Here is a 20,316-nt window from a genome sequence, read left to right as displayed (position 1 = left end):
CATTTTTATATAACCCTCTCCACAAACAGAAGAAAGGATACTTCTTAATTCACTCTTTGAGGCCAACATTACCTCAAAACTAAAAAATACACTGGAAGAAAATTAAAGACAACACTTACGAAAATAGATGCAAAAATCTTAAAAATATTTTAGCAAATCAAATACAGCAATATAGAAAAAAAGATAATACAGTTGACCCTTGAACAATACGGATTTGAACTGTGTGGGTTCACTTATACATGGCATTTTTTTTTGAATACCATACAGTACTCTAAATTTTTTTCCTATTGCTTATGATTTTTTTATTTGAAAATAAATTTTTTTAATGTTTATTTATTTTTGAGAGAGAGACAGAGTGCAAGCAGGGGAGAGGCAGAGAAGGAGGGAGACACAGAATCCGAAGCAGGCTCCAGGCTCTGAGCTGTCAGCACAGAGCCCGATGTGGGGTCCAAACTCACGAACCGTGAGATCATGACCTGGGCTGAAGTTGGAGGCTTAACCAACTGAGCCACCCAGGCACCTCATTTCCTTATGATTTTTAAATAATGTTTTCTTTCTCTAGCTTACATTATTGTAAGAATACAGTATATAACACATGTAACATACAAAATTATGTATGTTTCTGTTATTGGTAAAGCTTCCAATCAACAGTAGCTATTAGTAAAGTTTTTGGGGAGTGAAAGATTTTCAACTGCATGGAGGTTGGTAAACCTAATCTCCACACTGTCAAGAGTCAACTATATATACAATAAAATGGGTTTATGCTAGGAATTCAATATCATTGTAGGTTTTGAAAGTGAATCAATTTAATGAACATATTAACTACCTTTTAAGAAACAGAATTATTGGGGCATCTGGGTGGCTCAGTCAGTTAAGCGGCCAACTTCTGCTCAGGCTTCATTGTCTCATGGCTCAAAGGCTCATGAGTTCAAGCCCCTCATCAGGCTCTGTGCTGACAGCCCAGAGCCTGGAGCCTGTTGCAGATTCTGTGTCCCCCTCTCTCTCTCTGCCCCTCCCCTGCTCATGCTGTGTGTGTGTGTCTCTCTCTCTCTCAAAAATAAATAAACATTAAAAACATTAAAAAAAGGATTATCTTATTAATACAGATGACAACTTTTAACAAAACTCAATACCCATTCATGATAAAATTCTTCAGCTTGACAAAGGGTATTTACAAAAACTTATATTTTCTAGCATACTTAATAGTATAACACTTAATGCTTTTCCCCCAACACAGAACAAAGAAAGGGTGTCTGATATCACAACTTTTATCTAACGTTATTCTGTCACAGTAATATGGCAAGAAAAAATGAAACCCATATGGGTTTGAAAAGAAGAAACAAAATTGTATTTATTTATAAATATCATAATCATCTATATTGAAAATCCTAAGGAATCTACAAAAAAGTCAGTAGCTTTACAAGTGAGTTTAGAAAGGTCATAGGATATGAGATAAATATACAAAAGTCAACTGTATTTCTACAGAGTAGCAATGAACAACTGGAAATTAACATTATAGAAATGAAACTATAAAAAATAAAAAAATATTAAATACATAGGGATAAATTTAACAAAATATCCCAAACTGCACATTGAAAACAGTACAAAATTGCAGAGAAATTACAGATCATTTAAATAAATAATGTTCACAGACAGACATATTTGATACTGAGTTTTTCAACCTTCCCAAAATGATCCTTTGATTCAACTCCACCACAGTCAAACTATCAGCATCTTTTCTGGCAGTAACCGACAAGTTGATTCTAAAATATAAATGGAAATGCACAGTCCCTAATATAGCCAGAACAATTTTTAAAAAGAATAACACTTCACGGCTTACTATGGTATAATAATCAAGACAGTGTGTTATTGCCATTAAAGTACACATATTCCAACAAACAAAAGCCAAGGACTAGACAGAATTCTACCAGATATCTAAAGAAGAATACTACTCCTTCTCAAAATTCTTCCAAAAATAGAAGAGGAGGTACCATTTCTAAATTCATTTTGTGAGGCTAGAATTATTATGATACCAAAACCAGACAAGGATGCCACAACAAAAGGCCAATATCCTGATAAATACAGATGCAAAAGTCCTCAACAAAATACATTTGTTCTGGAAACAAGCTTGTAATCCAAAGCACCTGTATTTCAACGCAAAGTTCAATAACCATTGATTCAGTTGTGATCATGTGATGTTCCGCATCACGTACTATTTGTATTGCAACACCTCGCTCATTTATCAAGTTAAAATTTGTTAGAAATGCTTGCTTGTCTTGTGGAGCACTCGCAGAACAAGTTACTCGCAATCCAAGGTTTTAATGATTAGCAAACCACTGGTGTTATATATGTTAGTGATGAATCCCTAAATTCTACTCCTGAAACTGATATTACACTATATGTTAAGTAACTGGAATTTAAATAAAAACTTAAATAGAAAAAGTAAAAAAATATACATATTAGAAAATTAAATTCAGTGTGACACTAAAATGATCATTCACTAGGATCAAGTGGGATTTATTCCAGGGATGCAAGGAGGTTCAACATCCATAAATCAGTCAACATGATAGACCACATTAACAAAATGAATGATACAAATCATATGATCCTCTCAATAGACACAGAGAAAGCATCTGAAAAAATTCAATATCAATTTATGACAAAAATTCTCAACAAAGTGGGTATAAAGGGAATGCACCTCAACATATTAAAGGTCATGTATGACAAGCCTACAACTAACATTACGCTCAGTGGGGAAAAGCTGTAAGCTTTTCCTCTAACACCAGGAACAAGACAAGGATGCCTACTCTCACCACTTTTATCAACACAGTACTGGAAGTCTTAGCCACAGCAGTTACGCAAGAAAGAGAAATAAGAGGCATCCAAATTAAAAAGGAAGAAGTAAAACTGTCACTACTTGCAGATAACATGATGTAATGTATAGAAAACCCTAAAGACTCCAGTAAAACAACTGTTAACCAAAAACCATTAATAAACAAATTCAGTAAAGTTTCAGGACACAAAAAAAGAAACATAAAAAATTTATATAATACATAATTGCATCAAAAAGAATAAAATATCTAGAAATACATATATCCAAGGAGTTTGAAAGACTTATACACTGAAAACTATAAGACATTGATGAAATAAATTGAATAAGATACAATTAAATGGAAAGATATTCTGTGCCCTTGGATTGGAAGAATATTAATATTGTTAAAATACCCATAACCTACAGATTCAGTGCAATTCATATCAAAATTCCAATGGCATTTTTTCACAAAAACAGAAAAAGCAATCCTAAAATTTTATGGAACCAAACTAGACCCTAAATAGTCAAAGCAATCTTGAGAAGGAACAGTTATGGAGGCATCACTCTCCCTGACAGAACCACATAAAGAACCTTTGAATTTTCATTTAAATAAGTTTATGATCTCATTTATACATAGAGTCTAAACACAGACAAACAAACAAACAAACAGAACCTCTAAGCTCAGAGAGACAGAGACCAGAGTGTGGTGAGGTGGCGGCTGGGGCTGGGGGAAATGGGTGAATGTGGTCAAAAGGTACCTATTTCCAACTATAAAATAAATGTCAAATAAAAGAACAAACTACTTATGCTGACATGTTGTTACATAAACTAATTTCAATCACATTAAGCTTAATGAACAAAGCCAGACACAAAATGCTAAATTGTGAATGATTCTATTTGCATGAGATTGTAAAACAGGTGAAAGTACAGTGGTAGAAAGCAGGTTAGAGGTTGCCAAGGGTCTCAACGCAAAGTCATGAGGAAACTTTCTGGAGGATGAAAATGTTCTATATCATCATTATGGTGATGGTTACTATATACATTTGACATAACTTGTCAAATTGTACACTTAAAATTGCTGGGGGGGGGGCGGTGCCTGGGTGGCTGGGTCTATTGTGTCTGACTCTTGATATCTGCTCAGGTTGTGATCACATAGTTTGTGGGTTTGGGCCCCATGTTGGGCTCTGTGCTGACAGCATGGAGCCTGCTTGGGATTCTCTCTCTCCCTCTCTCTCTCTCTCTCTCTCTTTGCTCCTCCCCCACTCTTTTGATCTTTCTCAAAAATAAATAAATAAACTTAAAAAAAAAAGAAACATGAAATGTCTGATCAATATTTAAAAAAACAAAATAAAACTGCTAGATTTTATGTAAATTATACCTAAATAAAAGCTGACAAAAACTTCTCATAATCCCATCACATGGAGAAAATCACCATTACTATTATGACATAATTTGTTTTCATTAGTATTTAATATACCTGAAATCACATTTATCTGTATACTTAATATATATTTACCAGTTTTTAAAATATAATCTTTGTGCTCTATTACCTACTTTGAAAGACTAGTTTTTAGTGGCTGCTTATAATTTTGTAATTCATTCTTCTATCATTGGGTATTTATTTTGCATATCATACATAACTAAAACTAGGAAAACACATTTATGTATAAGGTTTTTACTCTGTAATTTAGATCTTTTCTAAAGACCAATTCTGCATAATATTTTGACTGAACACTGGAACAGCTTTCTAAGTGGCCTACCTGCTACCTACTGGTCCCCACTTTCACTCATCCCATGCTGTTGCCAGGGTTACTTCCCAAATACAACTGATGACATCACTCTCCAGTTTATAACTTCAGTTGGCCTTCTGTTGCCTATAGGGTGAAGTCATGGTTCCCTGTTGCAGCACAAATGTCCTACAATAAGTAAACCTCAGCCCCCAACATACTGTCTGTTAGGGGTTGAATTGTGCCTTTCATAAAAGAGATGTTGATGTTTTAACCTCAAAATGTGACCTTATTTGGAAATAAGGTAACTGCAGACTAACTAGTTAAGATGAAATCATACTGGAGTAGGGTAGGCTCTTAATCCAATGCATTTTAGTGTCCTTATAAGAAGACTGCCCTGTGAAGACACAGAGACACAGGGAGAATACAGGTGAAAATGGAGACAGAGATTCAAGTGATGCATCTACAAACCAAGGAGTGTCAAGGATTGCTGGCTGTCACAAGAATTTAGGAGAAATACATGGGACAGATGCCCCCTCAGAGCCCTCGAAAAGAAATGACTCTTTTTATACCTTAATTTTTTACTTTGAGCCTGCAGAACAGTGAGAGAATAAATTTCTGTTGTTTTAAGCCATCCAGTTTGTGGCACTTTGTTACAGCACTCTAGGAAACCAATACATACTATATGTTCCTATCACACTGAACATCCTCACTTTTCAGAGCTTTGCCCACACTGTTCTCAGTTCAGAATGTTTTCTATACCTCCCTCCAACCCCTCTCCTTTGCCTGGCAAATTTAAGACTTGGTTTCAGGATCTCCTTTTGTATAAAACCTTCTCTGCGCTTCCATTTTGCTTCAGGAAGTTGGCAGCATGGACCCTCATTGTCCGATTGTAAACTGTGTAATTACCAATCTCAATACACTATGAAATTTTTGACAGCTGAGATCACATTTTACTCATTTTTGTACTCCCATTGTCAAGTGATAGTGAGAGTGCATTGTCTGGTGAGTAATGAAATCTTAATATATCCTATCAAAGGTACATGACATGATATACAAACTTTGGAATGACTTGAAATAGGCAGACCAGATCTGGTTTAAAATCTAGACTCCACCACTTAGCAATTACTGGGTAATCTTGGGCAAGTTGCATAACCTCTCTGAACCTCAATATGTTCATCTATAAAACTGGAGCCGTAATTTCTTTCTGGTGGGTTATGAGAAATTGATGGTGTCATAGGTGATTATACCTACACACCTAATAGGTATTTAGTAAATGTATACCATTTTTTTGAAAATGCAACCACTATTTTTTTTGTTGGACATATAGGTAAGACTATAAAGATAAAATTGCTGTAAATACCTACAAATAAAAAGAAATTATTATAAAATTTATTTTAAAAATGAGACATACTTTACTAACAAATTTTTGACAGAAGCATTTAAAGAATCTTTGAATTTCCATTAAAATAACCACAATCCCGGTTTTCTGTTTTGGAGAACATTGAGGGCCTTGATTTGATTATTTACTGAGGGCAAATAAATTTTTGGCAATGAAAGTAAAAAGAAAAAAAAGAAAAATGATTTAAAAAAACCCAAAAATGAAGAAAAGAGAAATATAATCTGCTTCCTGACAAGTCTCTGCCAACATCTAGTTCCCTAGTGACTCATTTTCCCCCCTAGGGAGAGAAGCTAATTTAGGCCATAATTGTTCTGTTTCTTCAATCTTTCTGCACAAAAATGAGCACTGAGGAAAGAGCGACACTGTGGTTCAAGCCCAGAGCTGTAGGCTCACAGTGTACCTCGAGGGTCCCCGGGAGGCCCTGCCTCACAAAGTAGTGGGGCCCCACTCACAAAGGTAGTGGGGTTCTGTAAAGCTTTTTGACCCCACACAAAGGCCCTTCCCAGCTGCTGCAGAATGATTCTAAATGGAGCCCTATTGTTTCTGTCCTGAACACACAAAGCAAAGGGCAACAAAATAAACACATCAGCCCCATCCTTTACAGGTCTTGTAAACCACTTATATCTATTCTCAGCATCTCTGCATCTAGCAGTTTCCCAAAAATAAAGTGCATTTGTTTTCTTAAATGTAACTTGTCAGTCATAAAGGATAAGCCTGACACCACTAAGCTGAGCTCCATTAGAAGTGACACACTTTTATGGAACATCACTGTCTCAAAGCAGTATAAATGGGGCTTGGGATGAGGTTAACAGTCCTTTATCATAAAGTTTATATCTCTGAAGCAGAAGCAAACAGGGCTACAAATAGTAGTCTATCTAGCAATAGACTGTAGAAGCTAAGAGTGCCCCGTTTAACTCCTGGGTTTGCCACTTTCTAGCTACTACCCCAGTTCCCTCATCTATCACATGAGGATAATAACAATACCTTCCTCAAATGCTGCTATAAAAATTAACTTAGAGGATACTGTACAATGCTTAGAATGGTGTCCAGCACATAGGAAACCAACAAGTGTGTGCTATTACTATAGCTGTTACTATTGGCCATTCCAGATTTTTGCAAAGAGCATCTACCAAGAAACACCTGGGGTAAGTCATTCTTCTTCTCAAATGATTACATTTCTGGGAACCATCCAAGATTTAAGCAGTAAGTTGTCAACTAAGACAAAGCAATTCAGACAATGAATTATTCCAGGCTTGCCTTGCCTGAAGTGGTCCTAAAATGTTCGCTTCTTCCCAAAGGTTATTACAATACATCTATCAGATTCTTACTGGGTACCCTCCAAAGCCCAAGGATTGTCAAATCTCCAATCCACCCACTTGGAACTCAGAAGTTTCTCAGCTTCGTGTTCCAGAAAGCCACCCCCAATCAACTGAAGTTAGTAGGGATAAAATACACATATTTGTTATCACCAGCATAAGGCATTCCAACTCGCAAAGAAGGGATGCAATCCCCTTTATAATGGTGGTACTGTGTGAGGGGTAGAGGAGATGATGACCTCTGCACTTTAGACAAACATTATAATACCCCAGAACTTTACTTCTCTATAGTCTCAGTGGATAAACTAGGAGAAGAAAACATCATTTCAGTAAAAATTGGTGAAATACTAAAGTAGGTAATGTATATTTATGTATTAATTCTTCCAGAAAATTACTCTCTATGCAGAAGAATTAACTCATTACATAGTAGACTCATGGCCCAAAGCAGAGCAGACCAGTGGGTATGCCAGGGGCAGATTATAGGTATGCATGAGGTAATAATCCCTTCAAACCTTCAGGCAGGTGAGGGCAGTATTATCCCTGGCCATGAGCAGACTCATTCATGTACATCAGGATGCTGTGCAAATAGTATTTCATATGTGTGCCACAACTGGAAAAGTTTGGGAACTCCTGGTTTAATAAATGAAGACATTTTCTAAAGTATCCTCATTTGTAACCATGGCATAGCTTAAGCACTGGATGGCTTATTATACTTCCTGATCATGGTTACCAATACAAGTATATTCTAGAAAAACCAGATATACAATTCTTGATCTAAGAGTTCAGTCCCATAACCAAAATTCTGTTACGATTAGATTCTTTTGTTTGCAAGGGACAGAGATGTACTAAGGGGTAGAACAAATAATGAGGGCTTTTCACAAAGCCCTCCCTGTCAAGGGAGGCGGGAATCCCATGGGGATTAAAAGACTGAGCCTATTCAGAGACTGGATACAGAAGCCAGCAGTTCAAGAGACTTCAGCCATAGGAGATCCTAGGTCTTTACCCTGATACTCCACTAATAACACAGCTTGGCTATATTCTCCCTGTTTCCCTTTGGGGGACTGTCTTGCATTTCCTCCTAGTTGGCTACCAGTTAGCTTCTGGACTCTCTGCTTTCTATCGTTTCCACTAGCACTTTGCTTTTGCGTATTCCAAGGTTCTGATTTCTCATAACTTCAACATGCTCATAATTCTTCCTACTTCCACCTTATGTTCAATCTCAATTTCCTTCTTCCTCCCTCCCTCATGACCTTTATGCACATTTCAGTGTCAATTCCTATAGCTAACTCCCTGTCTCTCTCCACATTTTTCAATCCATATTCTTTAGAATAAGACTGTGGGTGATCTTGCTAGTTCCTCTTTGGACAGAACTTCAGGTCTTCTCCCAGGCCACTTACTAACCTATGGGTTTTGGGTCCAATGCCCACTGACAGAGGTGCTAGAGTCACAGGTTTAAAAATATGTCCCTTCAGGGGGCCTGGGTGGCTCAGTTGGTTAAGTGTCTGACTTTGGCTCAGGTCACAATCTCGCAGTTCATGGGTTTGAGCCCTGTGTCAGGCTCTGTGCGGACAGCTTGGAGCCTGGAGCATGCTTCAGATTCTGTGTCCCCCCCTCTCTCTGCCCCTCACCTGCTCTCTCTCTCTTTCAAAAATAAATAAACATTAAAAAATTTAAAAAAATATGTCCCTTCAACAGATATGTACTGGGAGAGACAATTTTTTCTTTGAATATCTCTAGGTAGGGAAAACAGAATATATCTAGAACAAGTCTCCTCAAGAGAACAAGGCTTTTGTATTTCCAGTTGTCAAAGAGACTAAATACATTCCTTGTCTTATAAAGAAACTGTTTTGATAATTTGCTTCTCTTTCCCTTCTCTTTTCTTTTTCCCATCCATCCATCCATCCATCCATCCATCCATCCATCCATCCAACAAATATGAATCTCTGTCTTCAAAAGAAATGTATGAATCTTCAATCACTATAATGATCCTTGAGGAACATGAACCTACTAAGGGAAATAATGTGTGTATACAACTCATTTTAAGTGTCCAAAGAAGGCTAGAAGTCAGTCAAATGTTGTGAAGTTCAAAGGAGGAAGATGACAATTCAGTTAGCCTCTGAAAGATGGAGAAGATCTGATATTCATTCCAGACACAAGGAACAACATGAGCCTAAGTCTTGAGTTAGCAGAGTTTTGTAACATCAAAACTGAGATTCTGGAATTTTAATTTCTAGAAGAAATGCATAATAATTGTGAAAAATTCAAACCAAATTGAAAACATATAGTGTAAAAACCTGTCTTTCATCACTGCTCACTTACCCTTTCCCTTACCCATCACTGCTCACTTAACCTCTCTCCAAAGATAACCACAATTGTTTATTATGAATTTGTCCAGACTCTTCTATACTACTAATTAAAACTTTATAATGATTTCATGAGAAAGATACTATGAAACTCATTTTACAAAGAAGTAGGTAAAGTACTTTCCTTGGGTTAAGAAATTATTTAAGTGAATGTTCCATCACACCTTGTTATTATGGAGCTGTTGATTTAAACTGATATAGAAGGACTCAATCCAGCTTTATAAGGAGCTCCGTTTATAGGGGGTCTTTTTAACCAGAACTGAAAGAAACCCAGAGGTGGGTACTCATACATTACCTGGATGAAATGATTCCACTCACAGCAGAAAGTCCGATATATACTTCTGTGAGTACTTAGATCTCACTAATTTTTGATATATTATAAGCTTTATTTTTGTCTCCAACAGAAGGTGAATTTTATGTTAATAATGAAATGTTGATGAAAATCTTGAAGATGTAAGAGAAATCAGACATATTTCTTCTCTATAACATTATTTTTTAAATAAATAAATGAATTATTTATCAGCTTGTGTCCAGTAGAATGGCCAACTGAATTTATGCAAGCTTCTTCCTTTCACATCCACAGGACAAAGTCAGATTTCTGAAGGAACATATTATAAAGCATATAAGGGGAACTCAAGTTACATGGATGCAGGACACTTACCCCAGACTGCCATGAAAACAGCAAAGAATACAGTAGCTCCGTTGTCAAAGAGGTGAGTTACCTGGGAATATTATGAATCATAGTTAAACTAGTTTCTCATATACTATATTTCAATTCACATTTGTTTCAATTCTATACAAATAAATGAATTTTGCAGGGTTCCTTTGGGAGATACTCATTTTGGATCATAATCAAGAAGGGAGTTCCTCCAACTGAGTAGTTTGGATATGCAAAAGAGAATCTGTACCCTGTATATGGGTATCATCTAGTTGGAAATTAATTAGCAGCCCCAAGAATGCTAAGAATTTTCTTTTGTACACCATAAAAACTATTACATGTGCACATATGTATATGGAAAATTTATATTTAAGACCAGAAAGGTGTGATTGTTGCTGCTTTAAAGTCTTCTGATTTCTATTTTTAATGCCTCATTTATTCACTTTGGAAACATGGATATTTTGTTTGTGTAGTTTTGGGCAAACATTTTTCTGGGTTGCCCTCTGGATTTTAATATTACAAAGAAGAGAGAGCAGACCATTAACAAAATCCACTTCCACCTTTATTAAAGCCTTGGGTAATCATTGTATTTATCTATTACACACAACACAAATACTTTATCTAGCAAATACTTTATTGCTAGAATAATATATTCTATCACAAATACCACAGCAGAAAGCAAAGATATTTGTCTTGCAAAACTGCTATGCTCATTTCCACCTCCAGGATAAATCACACCAATGTCATGCCAAATTGAAATGATGACTGATACATTCATAAAGCATAACCTTTTTTGGGGTGCTTTATAGCTCTGTATAAAATATAGTTTACTGTCCCTTGGAGAATGCACCAACTATAAACAGGTCTTTTCCTGTTATATCATATTGTGAAGTATTTCAAAATTTTCCAAAAGTTTATGCCTTTTTTCTTTGAACATAGGCGAGATGAGCAGTATTCAAATATTTAATGTAGACAAAAGGCAAAAGCCATTTTATTCATACACCAGAGGGACTGTTAAGTTGTATATTGCATATTGTATAATGCACTGAGAATTAAATCAAGCTTGAGAGTTCCAGTTATATGCGGCTGGTCTGTGCTATTAGGGTATTTATAGGGAGTTGGTGGAAGTTGTAGCCTGCACCATCAGTGTAGATTCTGGAATGAATTGTGGTGGTCATTGTTTTTGGCTGCTCACATGATCTTTCCTCCCTTCTCCTGGTAATAGATCTCTCTCATGTAGGTCACTAGGGGGCATGTGGTTGAAACAGAACCAATTAGAGTCCCTCCCTGGGACTGATGTACAAACATGTGGAGAGAGACATTTTTCGGCTGCAGTTATTTGGGAACATGTGAATCAGGAGGGGTGAGTTAATATGGACTTCTGGTTCCTACTAAAATGTAAGTTAAGATAGACTGATGCCTCCCTCTGCCAAAATCAACCCTGGAGAAGCAAGATAGTAGATTCAGGGAACTAACAAAACACAAAAACAAACAAAGACTCTGAGAAACCCCAGGGGAGATGGAAAGTTGCCTTGAGTTGGCGTGTGTGTGTGTGCGTGTGTGTGTGTGTGTGTGTGTGTGTGTGTGTGTGTAGGTGGTAGTATATGGTGGTATATGGAGACAGTTAGTGGCCGTTCCCAAACAGCATGGGAGCTCAGCTTGGAGAAATACATAATTTCTACTCCAGCCTCTCCCTCCACAGTCCCTGGACAGTTAGTTTCCCCTATCAAATCACCTGCAACAGGGAGGACAAGCTGCAGGTGTTGGTTCTTGGGGTAATATAAGGGTGCTCAGAGTTCTGCCTGGTTGAGGAGATGCTCCCTGGCCAGCTGTCCTTACGCATTCTCTCCTCAGTCCATTCCTCTTAAACTCCAGGGCTAGTGGATAACAATCAAGGGACAGTGGCTCCGCCCAATTCTCTTTTGTTCTAGGCAGGCTTAAAAAAGAAACTCTGACCAACAAGTCCTCTGGAAAAGTACAGCGCATAGTGGTGCCTAGGACACATTGTCCTCTCCTTCTGTAAAATCGCCAGGACTGACAGCTGAGTGCTTGTCCTATGACCGTTACCCAAAGTAGTTGACACCTCCAAGAGACAAACATGCACAGGCCAAAACAATGAAGTATTTGGAGAAGACATCTGCCTCCAAAGAATTCCAAACTAGACAACATACAGGTTCTGAAAGAGACATTCTGTAATGGCAGACCAATAATTTTTATGAAAATATGCCTAAGGAGATAAAGAAAGGAAGATATAAGCCTTGTGTTGTGGCAGTCAGCAGCCACCTTCTTGAGCATGTGATGAGAACTTGTCTGCAAAACGAACATGTAGACAGGTAGCCGAAAAGAGACATCTGGGGGCCTGGAGGCCAAGTTCTGGGCTGTGAGGGCTTTCTTCCCAGACAGTGTGGGCTTCCAGTATCTTTTCCAGTGAAACAAGCCAATAAGTCCTTTCTGCTGACCTTGCGAATGTAAAGGTTGAGAATGAAGCATTCCTGACCAGCAGAACAGCCATTGATTACATTGAATCGAGACTCTGATTTGATCCAATATTCCAGTGTATCCTCAGTTCTATGAAATCAGTTTGGCATTTCTAATAAGTATTTCTAAAGGAAACGCTATAGAACTTCAGTTATTTCATTCTGTAGTGTTTTAGCTTTCATTTTATTAAGTTTTTAAAGGCAAGACCAAATCTGAAATCCAGAATCTAAACATCTTGTAGCCTCAATATGGCACAATGATATGTTTTCCAGTCAGATAAACCAAGGCCTAGCTACTCACTGCTGTGTGACCATGGAAAAGTAATTTTTACCTGAGTAAAATCAGAGTAATAACAGCTACCTTGAAGTTGCTGTAAGAATTAGAAATAAAAATGTAGGTTGCCTAGCTACTTTGATATCTATAGCCTAGCTGTTATTATAATTATTATTGTTCTAGATCTTATGTTCAGTAGGATAGCTGCTCAACTAGCTCCTATAAAATCTGAATACTCTAAACTGTCCATTATGATCCTTTTAAGGGATTGTCATGGATCTCCTAAAGAGAGAACTTCGCTCCAGTCATATTTTTCCACGTAGAAAACAAATACTCCCAAGCAACAATAACAACAAAACATTGGTTTTCTGAGACTCCCAAAAAGCAGATTTTTAAAAAAAATTTTTTTAAAGTTTATTTATTTTTGAGACAGAGAGCGACAGAGCATGAACAGGGGAGGGGCAGAGAGAGAGGGAGACACAGAATCGGAAACAGGCTCCAGGTTCTGAGCCGTCAGCCCAGAGCCTGACGCGGGGCTTGAACTCACGGACCATGAGATCGTAACCTGAGCTGAAGTCGGACGCTTAACCAACTGAGCCACCCAGGTTTCCCCCAAAAGCAGACTTTTTACACCTGAGTCATTCAAGCTTAATTCATGATCTTTAAACAAATTATACTGCTGACAATCCTCTTTGGGCCTCACCAAATCTGTATTTCCCAAGCTCATTCTGTTAAGTTTGTCTCACTTTCTTGGGTCTATCTGTATGTTCTCCAAAGACAGGGAGAATATTTTGTGCTTTTTTGGTCCCTTGCAGCATTTAGCCAAATCTTCCTAAAATCACACCTGGCTGCTGTGGTTTGGGCTCCACCCACATGGACTGGACACCTGCATTACTGATGACATCATGGATGGGCGGGCTCTTGGGCTGTCTATCAAATGTTCTCGTTAAAAATGAACAAAACCCTGCCATGCCAACAGTATAATTAGATAGATCCAAGCTGCAGGGATTGCAGACATTCAATAAAGTCTGCCAACCCTCTTTGTTTCTGAAGTCTGGGCAAGTTGACAGGCAGTGGTGTTTGGAAAGTCTTCAGCAGCCCATACTCCAGCTATTGCTTTGCATTAGTGAGACTGGCCGTAAGTAAAAAATAAGGAATTCAATGAATGTGTCTAAAGTTTAAATAAAAGCATAACATGGGAAAGGGACATGCAATTATATATAATAGACATAATGATGCTATGTATTTGTTCTTTTCAAAGCACTTTTCCATATAAGACTATCTTCTTTGGTCTTCAGGACATTCCATGGCGCAGAGAAGGCAGCTATCACTGTGGGCATCTTAGAGATGAAAAAGTTCAGCCTCAAAGAGACTGTCCATGTGCAAGATCAAGGAGGTAAGTAGCTGAACTAGTCTTGAATCTAAAATTTATTTGACAATAATAATGATGAAGGAGAAAAATGATGGCGGCTCTCATTTACCAAGATCTTACCATTTGCCAAGCATGTGGCTCAGTATACATTTCAGCTTATTTCTTATAACCATTGTATGAGACAAGCATCATGTTCTCCATTTTACAGATAGAAAACTGTGGCTCAGAGAATTAAGTAACTTGTTCTTGGACTGACAGGTGGTAAAGAGCAGAGTCAAGATTTGAATCTTTCTCTGACTCTAACAACTGTACTCTTTGCAGTTTGCACACTGAAGCTTCTTGTGATGATAATCAGAGCTAATACATTTAAAATACATATACAGTAAAAAACATATTTGAATTAGAATACCAAGTGATAGAGGTAACTCTCTCCTACAACATAAACTTGAGAATCAAGGACCAGATATTACAAAGAGAATACAGTTACCCTCTGTTCCTCAGGAAAATGTATGAAAGATTCAATCCACCTAAAATGCTGCAGATGTGAAATTACCTTGGCATAAACGCAGCTGTCTGACAGCCTCATGAATGGACAGTATTTATCACACACAGGACACATGATGATATCTGTAGCTTGGCAGACTTCTTTACTGGAAAAGAGAACAGAAAAGGACCACTTTTTAATGACATAAGAGCATGTTTTTCCATCTAATTTCACCGGAATATTCAACCACTAAATAAGACCCAGTAGACCAGATTTTTGTCCTGATTAGATTCCTAGCCTTATCTGTTATTAATGTAAACAAATGCCTGAAGATTTTAGTAATTTGATAAACCTACTTATTTATGAGGCTGTTTCTTGGCTTTAAATATTAATAAGTTAAACTCTGAAAATACATGAAGCAAAACATTGGATGTTATACCCTAAATTACACAAAAGTCATTCACAACATTGCACAGATTTGAAACAGTTTTGTATTGAATTTTAGGAACAACAAGGTACCTAAAAGTGTCTGCCTCAAACTCTATGTGTATGGTAAGTGAAAACTAATAATGGAGTAATAAATAAAAATATGATGCATTAGTTCTGGGGGGAAACTACATACCCATTAACAATTTCACCAAAAAGTAAAATATTTTTATAGGCAGGAGAATCAATCCCTTTTACTTTTGTAATCACTTCTAAAAGGCACATTTATTATTTAGGATCACTGTTCAGCCTGGCAATAAACTCTGTACAATACCTTACACTATATTATGGTGAGAGAGCTAACAATCCTCAACATCAATCATTCTCAAGGCCCAACAAGTTGGTAAGATGTCTTTCTGGTTTAGGTTTAAACGGTCCTTACAAAAACACAGAATTCATAAAAAGGGATTGTGAACCTGCCACTTTGCAATATTAGAAGAGAAAAAGTAAAAAGTCAGAAAGAGAGTAACTTTTAGCCAGTGAATGGAAGTGATTTTTTCTGTGGATACAGAGTGGCTTATATGCCTACAAATGTAAACCCTGCTTCCCTGGTATATGAAGACTACAGCAGCATGGATAATGGATGGAAGATCTTGTGAACTGAGCCTTTTGATTTCTTTTAGGAGTGACTGAGAAGGAGGTTAGAAGGAAAAGTGGGCCCATGATCTGGGAACATCCCCAAAGTATCACCACCCATCTCTAAATAGAAGCAAAAGTAGGTTCACCCAGAGCTCCCCATACCTGACTTGGCAGTGATCCAGAGTAATGACTCCATACAGAAAGACAAACAATCCAATGAAGGCAGCTGGGAAGAGCATGCCGGTATACCAGCCCAACCAGGCAAAATACAACCCAATCTTCTCTCCAAAGTACCGCCTGTGTAAGACACAACAGCATTTTAACACTTAGTAAGTTTACTTTGTAGTGTCCTTGCTGATAAACATGCATCTAAGAGAATAGATACTTGACCAAATTAAGGCTCTGGGCTTCAATTTCTTCTCCTATTATTACATATTGGAAATAGAATAAACTCTTCCATACAGGAACATGATTATACACAAGCTTGTGTAAGAACACAGAGCAAAACCCATGCGCATTCAAGAAGATAGGACATTTCTTACTACAGAACCAGGAGAACTTGAAGTGTTGGTGACAACACATCATCTCATCTTTGCCATTTCCAAGCGTATGGTTGTTTGTAGTACATGTATTATAATGACGTATATTTTTAAAAACAGGAAACAAAGTTACTGTGAAAAACTTTAAACACCCCTCTCAATATTCTGTAGCCTTATAAGATGTTTACAATGCTAGAATTGCATGATATTATAAAGAAAATAACTCTAACTACTGAGATTCAATATGAAGGGACACTGAAAGCAACTTTTCCTCTTAAGTGATGATTTTTCACAAGTTTCAACATGCACCTCTAAAAATGTTTTTCAGAGACTAACCAGTCTGCTTAGTGCCCTGCATTCTGTGAAGTTCAGAGGTATCCAGGGAATTCCTTGTTTTTTTTTATTTTATTTTATTTTCAAACACCATTAATAACATAATTGACTTACACTAGAATACAACCCAAACTGTACTTTCTAGGCCTCTCAAATGCTACATGCTATAGTTAGAAGTTCATTATTTTGTTTAAAGTTTATTTTTATTTATTTTTGGAGATAGCAATTGGGGGAGGCACAGAGAGAGAGGGAGACAGAATCCCAAGCAGGCTCCGTGGTGTTAGCGCAGAGCCTGATGTGAAGCTTGAACTCAATCCGTGAGATCATGACCTGAGCTGAAATCAAGAGTCAGACACTTAACTGACTGAGCCATCCAAATACCCCAGAAGTTCATTATTTTTTAGTTTAATATAAGAATATTCTAATTATTTTTTTATTCTCATTCTAAACAAATGTTGTTTACCACCTATTTCCAAATACTGGCTTCTGCTTTCCTCTTAGAATGTCCAATGGTTCCTAAAAGCTCCTAAAAGATGGAATAAAGATTATCCCCTTTATCCTATCTTCCACTGTTTTCCAACATAAATTTTTCACTCCCTGAAGGCTTCTTCAACATACATTCAAATACACAGATAAATATTCTTTTATTCATTCAACAAATAGAAACTACCTTCCAGGTGGCAAATATTGTGCTATGAACTGAAGATAAAATGATGAACAAAATAAGCATGGTCCCTGCTCTTGTGCAGCTCACAGGCTGATAGAGTAGATATACATCAATCAATTAAAGAAATAAGTTTATAATTAGAACACTGGGAAAAGGGAGTGTTCTCCCTTTCCTTTTGTGGAGTCCTCTCCACAAAAGGAGAGGAACATAACTCCACAAGTATATAAACTAAGACCATGTGATCACCTTAATTAGGGAAGACTTCTCTGAGGAGGTGACTATTAGCTAGGAAGGACTGGGGACAGGATAGAGTATTTCCAGCAGAGGAACCATAATTACAAAGAACCTGTAGCAGAAGGAACCAGGTAAAATAAGGGCAGTGTGCCTGGAACACTGATAACAAGAGGTGGGCTGGTAAGCTAGGTGGAGGCTGGACCTCAGAGGGTCTTGTAAACCATGCTAAATGCATTGATCCTTATCGTGGGAGAAAGGGAAAATCATAAGAGAGTTTTAACATTCAAGGGACATAATCAGATTCACATTCCAAAAATACCACTCTGTCTGCCGGTTAGAGAATGGACTGGAAGGGACCAGAGTGGGAAAAGGAAGACCAAGTGTGGGACAACAGCCATAGTCCAGGTTGTAAGGTGAAGGAGGCAGTATGGTAGAGGAGATACTAGGGTGTGGCCAGATTCAAGAGACATGGAAGAAGCAAAATTTATAGGACAAGAGCTATTTAAGAGATGAGATTTCCTAGATACTCCAAAACTTCATACTACTCAAATCTTGCTTGTGCTTTTCCTCTCCCTTCCTTCTGGGCAATACAAATCCCAATCTCTTCCAGGCTCAGCTCTACAGAGCTTTCCACAGAAGCACCTACCCATATCTATCCTTCCCATTTTTCCAAATTGTTGTAAAACTTATCATAATACATTTTACCTAACTGTGCATAGTCTTGTACTGTTTTCTAGTTGTTTCGAGTATGCAGAGCCTGTTTTTATGAAGGAAACTGAATTTCTTAGACATGGTGGCTTCCAACTGTCTTTGCCAAAGGTATTTAGCGTCATACTAGAAACACAATGGGTTTAACACAATGATAAACTGCAAAGTCTTAATCAAAACAATGTCAAGGACAGATATTTTGCCTGCAGTACTTTTCTGTAATTTTTAATCAGTGTATTCCTGTAATATTGGGAGTGAGGCTGGGAAGAGCACTTACTTGTATCCTCCCCACCCCCACTGTTTTAGCATGTATTGAGACTGGTCAAAAGAAAATGATCTCATCTCAGAAAATATTTTCCACTCACCCAGATCATCTGGTTTATTTGTTACTGATACATAGAATAGTACACAATTCGTCAGTGCCCTTGGATCAATAGGAGTAAATACTTAGTAACAAGGACTCTGGCAGGAAGAATGGCTAACTGCCCAGGGAGACAAAAATATAAAGTGAGCTGTCTTATTATTTCATTTTCCTCTGGGCTCAATTTTTGAGGGCACTAGTCAGAGTAAATCAAATCAAGCTAATCTAGGAAATGAGACATGACTTTCTCTTTTATAAGGAATCCACAAAGTATGGAATGTTGGTACCCAATGTTAATAATAACCAGTCTGTAAATAAATAATGAGATGTCAGAGAATAATGCTGCCATGAATGCTGAAAGTTGAACATACATAAACAGTTAAAAAAGCATACATTTCCAATGTCATCATAAGTTAAAAGCAGATGTACTGATTTGACTTGCAAAATCAAAACAATCTTTAAAATTTATCAGTTGAAAATTAAAATAAGCCTGAAATTTATTACAATGACAGAATCCGTATTTCCTACTTACACAGTAACTAATATTCTATTTGCCACTAATATATGGAAGCATCTTTCTGTAGTCGTTATTGATAATTTGTCAATAACAGTCACATGGATGGCCTGCTCCTTATAAAGTCCTGTGGGAGGCCTGGCCAAGTTGCCTTTTTGAGATAAAGCCAGATTTGATCAAGAGCTATGTAATTCAGACTTTTTTCTTGTCCCAGCTGACAGTCTTCCTAATCATTCTGTGCAAGCTTTATATTTGCAGCTGGTTAAAAACTCACCTTACAAGATCCAAAGGCTGGTATTTATACCACACGCCCCAGGAGGCCCAGCACTCATAGAGCAGATGTCGGTGGTTTTCCGCTCCATGGGTTCTAATGGAGTTTTTACTTCTGTAACTTCCCTGGGATAAAAACACCACTGCCAGTGAGGTAATACCCAAAAAAAGTCATAAGGAAAATCTGACAGTAATACTAGTCTATTATGGCAAGAGTAGTGATAGGGGTCATATAGGAAAGAAATGGATACATATTATTGAAGGCAAAGCAGTTATTGTGGACATAATCTTGTTGATGGTGCTGTGTAGTAAAAAGCACATGCTTGTTAGAATCAGGCAGGTTTGAACTGACTTCGAACTCAGTTCTTCTATTTTTTAGCTGGAAGACCTTAAATTCTCTGAGCCCCAGATTCCTAATTCATAATGGAACTAAAATATCTGCCTCACTGATGTCTTTCATGGTTTGAATGAATAAAGTGTCTTGCCCAGAACACATGCCTAAGACTTAGTTCCACTTGTCTCAAGACAGGGTAGTTGGTAAACAGCCATAGCTGTTCCCTTGCCTTGTCCACGCAAAACCCTAAAATATAAAATCGGGATATAACCTCAAAATTACAACAATTCAAATATAATCCAACCACTTCATGGAACAAATGACGAGACAAAGGGCCGGGACAGGTGCAGGTTTTTCTGAGTTCAGTTAATGGCAATGCTAGTTTCACAAACAGAAAAAGCATCTT

The 20,316-nt window shown here is 37.4% G+C and overlaps 1 protein-coding gene across 2 annotated transcripts in view; it reads right to left on the bottom strand.

Moving 5' to 3' along the window:
* ANO4 (anoctamin 4) overlaps positions 1–20,316 on the bottom strand; it is a 395,702-nt gene that overhangs the window by 85,363 nt on the left and 290,023 nt on the right. For both annotated transcript variants that reach the window (XM_042947503.1, XM_042947504.1), the window contains 4 exons: positions 19,581–19,702; positions 16,113–16,247; positions 14,955–15,051; positions 10,282–10,342 (listed from right to left, as the gene is read on the bottom strand). In XM_042947503.1, coding sequence (XP_042803437.1) covers positions 10,282–10,342; positions 14,955–15,051; positions 16,113–16,247; positions 19,581–19,702 — 415 coding nt within the window. The remainder of the gene's footprint in view (positions 1–10,281; positions 10,343–14,954; positions 15,052–16,112; positions 16,248–19,580; positions 19,703–20,316) is intronic.

Source organism: Panthera leo, chromosome B4 (assembly GCF_018350215.1).
Source record: "Panthera leo isolate Ple1 chromosome B4, P.leo_Ple1_pat1.1, whole genome shotgun sequence".
Lineage (NCBI taxonomy): Eukaryota > Metazoa > Chordata > Mammalia > Carnivora > Felidae > Panthera > Panthera leo.
The sequence above is the reverse complement of the archived record's forward strand: the minus strand, read 5'-3'. Positions and strand labels throughout refer to the sequence as shown.